Source organism: Hibiscus syriacus, unplaced genomic scaffold (genome assembly GCF_006381635.1).
Source record: "Hibiscus syriacus cultivar Baekdansim isolate YM2019G1 unplaced genomic scaffold, ASM638163v2 tig00117021_pilon, whole genome shotgun sequence".
NCBI lineage: Eukaryota > Viridiplantae > Streptophyta > Magnoliopsida > Malvales > Malvaceae > Hibiscus > Hibiscus syriacus.
This window is the reverse complement of record NW_024063527.1, coordinates 1,641,090-1,651,635: the sequence shown is the minus strand read 5'-3', so window position 1 is coordinate 1,651,635 and position 10,546 is coordinate 1,641,090. Positions and strand designations below refer to the sequence as shown.

General features: G+C 36.6%; 1 protein-coding gene across 1 annotated transcript; it reads right to left on the bottom strand.

Annotated features, from left to right (window-relative positions):
- Positions 1-7,642: 7,642 nt before the first annotated feature.
- Positions 7,643-9,455, bottom strand: LOC120195928. Its single transcript, XM_039197856.1, has 4 exons — positions 9,365-9,455; positions 8,448-8,881; positions 8,331-8,350; positions 7,643-8,246 (listed from the first exon to the last, which is right to left on the bottom strand). Exons 1-4 carry the CDS (start codon positions 9,453-9,455, stop codon positions 7,643-7,645), a joined length of 1,149 nt encoding a protein of 382 aa, XP_039053787.1.
- Positions 9,456-10,546: the final 1,091 nt, after the last annotated feature.

Here is a 10,546-nt window from a genome sequence, read left to right as displayed (position 1 = left end):
AATTTTAAAAGTTATTGATCAAAGTAGATAAATTGAAAGTTGAAAGAATTGATTGAAATATTTGGTGTAGGATCAATTAGGAAAGCATGGGGAACTAAAGGGGCAAATGGGTCTTTTGGCAAGGAAATAAATTAAATGTTTTTTTAAGGATATTTAAATCCACGTGGTAAGCTTATGAGAGAAACAAGGTTCTGGATATTTCTTTTTTCTTCATTCTCATTCTCTGCCGTGAAGTCAAGCTAAAGGTGAGTTTTCTTGTGATCAAATTCTTGATGAATTTAAGATTTCTTATTGATCCTTAGTTGATAACTAAGCTTAAGGAAAGCTTAGATTATCTTAAAATCATAAGATGATGAGTGTATGAAGAATTAAAGAAAGGAAGTAGAAAAGTGAAATTTTGGAATAGGGTTCTTAATAAGAATTAGAAGTGAAATTTGACTTGTCATTAAGCTAACTAAGAGGTATGAAGTGTTAGAATTCAAATTAGAACATGTTGGAATTTGGGTTAGATTCTTAAACTCTACATGGAGAATCGAATTTCTAAGTTTTGAAAGTATGGAATTAATAATAAGTAGTTTAAGTAAGAGTATGTAAGTTAAGGATATAAAAAGAGGGGTAATATAAAGTGTTAAGTAGACTACGAAGAGTTTTCCGTGCTAAAATGACAATTCTGGGCAATGTGCATCGATGCACATTCATTGTGCACCGATGCATCAATGATAAATCCCAGAAATTGTTTAAGGTGCATCGATGCACATGAAGTGCATCGATGCATTAATTTAAAAAGAAAACATCGAATGCCATCGATGCATAAGGAGTGCATCGATGCACCTCATTAAATACAAATATCGAATAAGATTTATGCATCGATGCATGGTGTAATGCATCGATGCATACCTCCATTAAAAGATGAAAATGACTTTTCTTTTAGCCTAAGAATGATAGCTTAGAATATACTAACTAGTATACTGATAAGTATCAATGAATTACTATGTAGATACCGAGCCTAAACGAGTTCTGGAACCATCGACCAGTAGGATCAATCGAGGGAAAGACAAAGAAATCTAGGTGAGTGCATATGCATAGCATAAATATGTATTCTATTCAGTTCTAGACTTGTGATAAGTCTAGATTCAATATTATGATACTTGACATGAACTCATACCATATGCATTATGTGACCTGAATATGCAAGAAAAGTTATATGAGTTATGTGATAAATATATGAAAATAATATGCCTATGTGATATAAATTATGTGAATGGTGAAAGCCCATGTTATGTAGATGAGAACTATAGGTATAGTTGGCATGCCAAGGGTAGAGGGTCTATGTGGTCCTTCGGGACATATATGTATTCTTTGGAACAGGTGTGAGGTCTGTTGAGACACATACTTGATCTTTGGCATATGTATATAATTCTTAAGGAATGATATGTGGTCCTTCGGGACATATATGTATTCTTTGGAACAGGTGTGAGGTCTGTTGAGACACATACTTGATCTTTGGCATATGTATATGATTCTTAAAGAATGATATGTGGTCCTTAGGGACAACTTTATATGGCACTTCGGTGCATTTCTATGTGGCACTACGGTGCAATTCTACGTGGCACTTCGGTGCATTTATACGAGCTGTGGTGACAGCATAGTGCACAACCTTACAGTACTCACATACCTTAGGTTCTCAGTATGGTATCATGGGCAAACAATCTTATCAATATAAATTCATGAATGTCAAGATATTATGATGACATGTAAAGAACATGATGATATAAATTGCATGGTTAAGTATTTGATTTTCATATCATTCTATTTAATTATAGCATCTCCAGTACATTTCTTTGTTATCATTATTATTATATTGTCTCACTAAGTCGATGACTTAGCGTGTGAGTGTTTCACACGTATGATCCGATAAAGTAGACGATCGAGGTTAAGCGGCTGGACAACCTTACTCCTGTAACTATCAGATCAGGAGCAACTTAATCAGTAGGTCATTTTGTTATGTAAATGGAGGTTGGCATGTAACTAAAGGGTTAAGTTGTGTATGCTCTGAGTATTTTGGTAAAGTGTATTAATATATGTATATAATCGTATTTTCTTAATATAAGTTCAAATGTTATGATTTTGGTAAGAAAAGTGTTTAAAAAAAATAATGTGACACCTCGGACAAGTATCCGGGTCAGATACGGGTTGAGGGTGTTACACAAATCCTAAAATTAACATGAAGAGCTATTCAAATCATTAACTTTAGCAATAATATAGTAATAATTATTCTAAGGAATGATGTCCCACCTTATCCGTAGTTTTGCATTTTGTTAGTAATTCATAGAATGTTTATCTGTGATATTCATTCATTAATAAGTAAAATTGTAGGCAGTCAAAGAAATATTAGAAAGAAATGGTACCAAATGTCAGTACAGATATAACTAAATGACTAAAAACCCAGTAATAGCTGCTTTACACTAAAGATCACACGTGATGAATTTGTAAGGCAATGACCAATCTTAGATAGCCAAGAGAACCAACTGCTATCTACTTTCATTAATATGGGAAAACAGAAAATCATGCTTATACATCAACCAACATTTCACCAAGAGAAGATGAACATTCAAGAAGTATCAGTCAGCGTGTTCTCAATATACCATATGAAAGAAAAGGAAAGAACCATGTAATAAGAATATCCATCGGCACGAAGTTCATTAATACAAATAAAGGGAATAAGGAAATTAATTACATACAATATGTGAGCTTCATTGAACCAGGTGAATCCACTTCCAGCCAAACATAAAATGTTGCATAAAGGATGGCTATACGAATCACAGCCACACCAACCACCACCAAGGCAGAAAAACCACCACCACGGACAACTATATGCATGATATGATTGCACTTAGTATTTAAATCTGCAAGCATTCAGAAAAACTTTCAAATTTAAAAGGGATACAACCTGCAACGCTTCTCTTGCTGACCATCTTGCAGCACTGGAGACTCAGACATTTGCACGAACTGATACCCACATTCCAACATACCCAGCAACACCTGAACAAAGAGCCCCCAAAAGAAATGCAGCAACAGTGATACATGCAGATGTTGCCATGCACATTGTCATATTTATCATAAGGGTAAAGAAAAAGAAGTTGAATTCTATTTTACATAATGTTCATATATATCACAACCTTCCTAGGCCTAAGGATTCTTGTTGGGGAGTTGTATTTCGAAACAAATATATGCTAAGGATCACTAGCGCTAGCAACATTGCCATCTTGGAGATAGTACCATACTATGTCCTGAAGAATCCTTCTGCTCCATCACGTATGGCCTCCGAAATTTAGAAACAAAAATGATAAGCTTGATACAAGTCTATGGGGGGATTGCTAAAAAATAATAAGTTCTTAGTCGCATTTTAAGGGTTGACAAGAAGATGATAAACAATAAGGGGAGCCTACCTCTCTTTTATCTATATGTAATAATACAAAGTAGTAAGAAAGCATGTGTTCTTATCCTTAAGAATTTATTCTTGCTATAAATGGATACAATGAAGAAAGTAGACATTTTTCTAGTTCTATGTATACTAATTGTTATGTTAATGCCTCATTCAACTATTTGGACCTTTATTCCTGGTGTAGTTTTGTGGACAATTTGGAAATGTAGGAATGCCATTGTTTTCGAGAAGGGAGTGTTCGATCCGATTCAATTGTTCTTCACAGTAAGGGTTCAGATTAGCATCTTGGTTCTTAGCTAAATTCACTAACATTCCCATTTTAAGGGTAAAAAACATTTAATATAAATAGAGATGAGAGAGAGAAAAGTTGAAAGAGAATATTGATTCCGGTGAGGTTTGGAAGGTTTTTGTCGATAATCTCAGTAGAAGAGTATATCGACGTGTGCTAAGGGAAATTTTTTCGTCTCAGTGAGCTGTGGAGAGAGTTTTTATCCCAAAAGAAACTAGAAATCCTAAATATAGATTTTCGACTTTTGCATTTGTTCAGTTTGAGCGGGAATCTGGTTTAAAGCGAGCGATAGATATGTTAAATGGATCATTGATAGATGAGAGAAGGATTAAAGTTAAAGTTTCAAAATACAATGATGCTCGTTCAATGAAAGCAGGGAAGATAAGTCCAGTAAATCCAGCTTCAGATCCGACTACAGCAGGACCTTCAAAGTTGAAAGTGAAAGATTTTTCCAACAGGAGTATTAGGGATGAAAGAACGTATAAAGATGCTTTACTGTCTATAAGTATGAGCAATTATGCAAGGGGGCCTACGGAGCTTCATTCTGAAGGGAGTCACAGGGAGAAAGCAAGGAAGAATGTTCTGGAAATGCATATTCCGTCTGAGAGCTCGAGTTGGGTCAAAAGATCTTTAACGGAGATTATTAAGCTTTCCTTTGATTTTCAGTCAGTTAAGGAGCCTTTTTTAATGAAGGTTATGAAGTTCAGATTGCTGGTTGGGGTTATGCCAGGAATTCCTGCGTTCTCTTTCAAATCCCACGAAGATATGATGGAGGCATGGACAAAGAAGAAAGATGTGATAAGCTTCTGGTTTGAAAGATTGGCTCCTTTATTGAATGAGGACCGAGTTCCTATGGCTTTTTGCTAGGTTGAGTTATTTTGGATTCCTTTGTTATGCTGGAATGAATCCTTCTTAGAACGGATAGGTGGGAGATGGGGAAATATGATGGAAATTCATGACTCCGTGAACAGGGAAGATCTCACTTATGCGATAATTCTTATGAGAGTAGCTAGCCCGTTTGATGTGCCAAAATTTATTACTCTTGGATCCTATGGTAGATCGTTTAGAGTTAATATCAAGATTGGATCGATTCATGATGATTCAAAGCTTTTTTTTTCAAAATTTCTCCGGTGGTCGGAGTAGTTGGAGAAAAATGCGGTGAGTTGAGGTTTGAGGACGAGGAAGATAGGGATATGTCATAATTTGAGGAAGGTTCAGTCAAATCAGCAGAGAAATGTAGACAAAAGGTTGACTTTTGGATAGATGAGGGAGTTTTTTTTGGCTCAGCAGAAGCTGATGGGGAAACACATTCCCCAAGATTTACCAAACATGGGAAGGGTATTAGAGAAGGATTGTCAGGTTCATAGAACGTTGGGAACAACAGAGGAGGAGATTTTGCAGGTTTAGGTATCAGGAATTCAAATAATTCGGCTAATGGGCCACAAGCCCAACCGGATGATTATGAGCTGTCTGGACTGGACTGTTCTAAAATAATTTCTACTAGGCCAGCTTACACAATCAATAAGTTTGGTAAACTGGTTCAATATAGAAGAATAGCAGTGATAAAAAATAGTTTATGGGGTCCAGCAAGAATTCTGATTCGTATGGCAGTGAAGATATTGAGGCTAAAGAAACTAAGTCATGATGATAGTTCCTAATTCAGAGTTATCAAAAAGCCATTCCAGAGGTCGTTCGTTGATTGTGCAGAGAAGCTCGCTTTCTTCCAAGAGTGTGCCTTTAGAGAAAAGGAGTATGCCCAATTACAGTAGAGTTTACAGAAGAAGTAGGGAAAGGAATTACTGGCATGGGAATGAACAGAATGGAAATATTGTTAATAAGGTTGTTTCAGATTCAAAGAAGGGTAAAGATCAGTTATGTTCATCTGTTCAACAGACTTCTAATACAACAGTGCTTAAATTACAAGAAAGTGAGGATCCAATTCAGTCATGGAAACTGGTGATAGAGGTTTAGATGGTTTTCAAGAGGTTATTAAATCGCCAGCTGTTGGTTTCAAACTCTCATGCTTCTTTTCTTTGGCTATAAGAAATAAAAGCTGAGAAGATACAAAGGTTCTTTCTAAGAAGAAACAGGTTAAATGGTTTTCAAAAGGTTATTGAATCGCCAGCTGTTGGTTCTTCAAGGGGGTTATTGTGTTGTTGGGATGATAAATTGTTTGAGAGGGAAGATCATTGTATAAACAGAAGATTCATTGCGGTTACAGGAAAATTCAAATTTAATCAGTTCAGAAGTGTTCTCATTAATGTTTATGGGCCTTCAGTGGAGGAGCAAAAAGAAAGCTTCTTTGAAGAACTTAGTGTGTTCATTTCTGGACAGAATCTCTCGGTGTGTGTTAGAGGGGATTTCAATGTTTACTTGTGTGAAGATGAGAAGATGGGTAGAGATCAGAATAGATTCTCAATGAGGATTTTCTCTCATTTTATTCAGTCTGTAGGTTTAATTAATATGCCTATGGAGGGGGGAAGGTTCACTTGGTGTAATAACCAAGATGATCCCACTTTCGTTAGATTGGACAGGTTCCTAGTGGATGGCCAATTCTTGGCTTCTTTTCCTGAGATTATTCAGTCTCTTATTCCTAAATCCATTTCAGATCACAATGTTGTTTTGTTACAAAATGGAGGATTTAATTGGGGAAATAAGCCTTTTAGACTCTTCAATTATGTGATGGAGGAAGATGGTTTCGAGGAAATGGTTAGTCAAACAATTATAAATTGCAAGAACTTCAGGAGAAAACTGGGAATTCTTAGTATTTTGAAGAACTCTAAATTAGCCATCAAACAGTGGGCTGGGAAGAAAAACACGTTTCCGGGAGCTGCAATTTCAGATTTAGAAGACAGAATTCAAAAACTTTAAGAGGTAGCACAACAGAGGCATGACAGTTCAATTCAGGAGGTAGTTGATAAGTTAACTGTGTGTAGAACAGAATTATGGAGACTTCATAGAATTGAGGAGCAGATTTGGCATCAAAATTCTAGACAGAGGTGGGTTAATGATGGAGATCGAAACACAAGATACTTTCATACTTGTGCCTCAGTGATGAGAAAACAAAATGCATTGAATGTTTTAAAAGTGGATGGGAATTTTACACAAGAACCAGATGTTATTAAAGCTTCTGTTAAAGTTCACTTTTTTAAAATATTCAATGAGAGATCTACATTAGATGTTGAAGATATAGGGTTGACTTTTCCTAGAATTTCCTTCGAACAAAGTGGTCTTTTAGAGAAGGCTTTTTTCGAGGAGAAAGTGTGGGAGACTTTAAAGTCTTGCGATAGTAACAAAACTCCGGGACCAGACGGATTGAACTTGGGTTTTTTTCAAAAGGTTTTGGTTTGTGCTAAAGGATAACATTATGGATTTTTTTCACAAATTCTCTTTGGGGAAAGATTGGGAGCATGGTATTAACCATACCTTTATCACCCTTATTCCTAAAGGAACCAACAATGGGAGTCTTGATGATTTTAGACCCATAAGTTTAGTTGGAGGAGTTTACAAAGTTTTATCCACGTGTCTTTCAAGGAGGCTTAGAAGTTATATAGGAGATATCATAAGCCCGACTCAATTTGCTTTCATTCTCAGTCGACAAATTTTGGATTGCTCTCTCATTGCAAACGAGGGTATTGATTATTGGAGAAAGAAAGGGTTAAAGGACTGTGTATTTAAAGTTGATTTCAAGAAGGCTTATGATACTGTTTTTTTATAGGAAAGTAGGCCTCGTTAAAACCCCCTTCATGATTAATAGAGCACAAAGTGCTCCTTAATCAGCGGAAGGAGGAAAAGAGTGCCTTAGGATTCATTAATAACCGAAATATACATAATGTTTAAAAATAAACATAACCACTCCCTTTACAATAACCTACTCAAAGACTTAATTAGCTAATCCCAACAGTAAACTAGCCAATACCAGCCTTAGCTAAACTATCAGCTTCAACATTGGTTGATCTAGCAACCCATCTAATAATACCATTCAAGTCCCTTAACTTAGTAGCAATATCTTTCACTAAGTTTAAGTAGACACAGGGACAGCGATCGTAATTCTTGACCCACTCCACTGCTAGTTTACTATCTGTTTCCACAATTAAGCGTTCCTTAAACCGTTGATGAAACGAATCAAAGAAAGTTAAGCCCCTCTTTACTGCCATAAGCTCAATTAACAAAGGAGGACCTGGACCAGCAACCTCTTGGAAAGAACCCATCACCGAGCCATCATCAACTCTAAGTATTCCCCCAACACCACTTTTCCTCCAATCTTCATTCACTGTTGCATCCACGTTTAATTTAATAAAGCCCTTTAGAGAAGGAGACCAAGACACAATTTCAATGATAGAGCACCTTGAATTAGAGAAACAATCCCCAAGAGATGGATCAGTAATGAGAGAGTCCTTTAGAATAAAGACCTCCTTGAAATTAGCTAAGAACCAAGTAGCCAGCCTACATCTTGCCGTAAAAAACAAATCGATCTGATCTAACCTTCCCCCATCAAACACAATGTCATTCCTAAATTTCCAGATAGTCCATAGCACCACACCCGGAATAAAGGATCAAATTTTAGAATTAGGCACCATATGTTCCCAAGCTAACATAAAACTTTGAGCATTATCCTGCAAAACCGAATATACTCCCCAAAATTTCAAAAAAATTATTCCATAGGGTTTATACCACAAAGCAAGAAAAAAATAGAAGTGATGAAGATTCAACCTTCTTTTTACATAATGGACAAGTCACATCTACAATAACATAAATTCCTCTCCTTTGTAGTTCTTGTTTTACTAGCAATCTTTGATACACCACCTGCCACATAAAGACCTCCACTCTAGGAGGCACCAAGCCTCTCCAAATGTATCTCATCCAAAAGGAATCTACTGTCGAAACAGGACAACAAGACTTAACACTGGAATTAACAGAATATATCCCATCCTCATTCCCTCTCCAAACTAGCCCATCTGTCAACTCATGGGACAGAGTTATATTATGAATTAAAGCCATTAAATCACAGTATTGAACCATTTCCCAGTCACTCAAATTCCTTCTCATTTGAACATGCCAAGACCAAACTGAAGACCGAAACTCTCCAAACTCATTGAGCTTTCCATTTTTGTTTAAAGATAGAACAAACAATCTCGGGAAAACCACTTTAAGGGGGAATCAATTGCCCAGTTATCAAACCAAAAACTGATTTTATCTCCAATGCCCACACGAACTTCAAACAGAATTCGAAATTTAGCTCCAAACTGATCCTCTTTGAAATGATTTTGGACTACCTATTTCCAAATCCAAGAAGTATGTGCAGGCAGTTTTCCCTTAAAAATCAGCAACCTAGGGTCCAAATTATACTTACTGCATAATACCTTTTTCCACACTGTCTCCCTTTCATTCGCAAACCTCTAAGACCACTTCCCTAGGAGAGCTCTATTCATATAATTAAGATCTAAAACACCAAGACCACCAGCACTTTTTGCAAAGCACACTGTCGACCAGTTTACCCAATGAATTTTTTTTACCTCTGCCCCTCCTCCCCATAAAAATCTGGCCATGATGGAATTAAGTTTAACAACCACGGAAGAAGGGATTTTAAACAGGGACATGTAATAGGTGGGTAATGAGCACAAAACAACCTTCAATAAGACCAATCTCCCTGCCATTGACAAAGTCCTTGCCTTCCAGCCAGCTAACTTCTTGTAGAACTTTTGCACTACCGGATCCCATAGTGCTATAGAATTCCTCTTAGCACCTAGCGGTAATCCCAAATATTCCGAAGGGAAATGACCCACTGCACAACCAATAGTATTAGCCCACTGCATTACCTCTTTCTTACTAATATTGATACCAAATAATTTACTCTTAGTGAGGTTCAATTTCAGGCCTGATATAACTTCGAAAACTCGTAGAACCCTCTTATCATTAAGAACCTGCGTCTTCGATGCAGTACAAAAAATGATCAAATTCTTATGATACTGTTGATTGGCCTATTCTGTTCAAGATAATGGGAAAATGGGATTATGCTCTACTTGGATCAGTTGGATTAGGAGATGTGTTACCATAGCTTCAATCTCGGTGTTAGTTAATGGGGTTCCAATAGAGGAGTTTCCAATGGCCAAGAGGCTAAGACATGGTTGTTCACTATCTCCCTTATTATTTAATCTAGTAGGAGAATTGATGAATTTATTAATCCTAAGGGCTATTTCAAAGGGATTATTTTCAGGTATGAGAGTTGGTAAGGAGGAAGGGTCTTTTAATCTTACACACTTACAGTTCGCGGATGATTTAATCATTTTTTGTGGGGCTTCGAAGATGCAGATTATGAATGTGAAGATAGTGCTTAGAGTATTTGAGGTTATGTCAGGGTTGCAACTTAACCTAAAGAAGAGCAGACTGTTCGAAGTAAACATATCTCAAGAGGAGGTTCAAACTTGGGTAGATTCCATTGGTTGTGTAGTTGGTAGTTTCCCCTCTAATTATCTAGGTCTTCCACTAGGTTCAATAAAGAATTCCTCACTTATTTGGGAACCGGTGGTGCAGAATTTTCACGTAAAATTAGCAGGTTGGAAGACAGCTACTCTTTCACGAGCTGGAAGAATGGTTTTGATTAAATCTGTCTTATGCTCATTACCTACGTATTTTTTGTCAATGTTTAAGATTCCAGCTTCAATCCTTAAGTCTCTTAATTCTATTATGTCTAATTTTCTATGGGGAGGTGGCAATGGTAAAAAGAAAATTCACTGGGTTAAATGGGTTGAAGTGTGTAAACCTAAGAATGAGGGAGGGTTGGGAGTACGTAATCTGAATTACATGAACAT

Bases quoted from the DNA above. Each gene is read 5' to 3' on its own strand.
- LOC120195928 (XM_039197856.1), bottom strand. From the start codon at position 9,455: ATGGGATCCGGTAGTGCAAAAGTTCTACAAGAAGTTAGCTGGCTGGAA. The intron at 8,882-9,364 runs GTTGTTTTGTGC...TCCCCCTTAAAG, and splicing joins GGAGATTGGTCTTATTGAAG to TGGTTTTCCCGAGATTGTTT. The intron at 8,351-8,447 runs GTTGAATCTTCA...TCGGTTTTGCAG, and splicing joins GTCCATTATGTAAAAAGAAG to GATAATGCTCAAAGTTTTAT.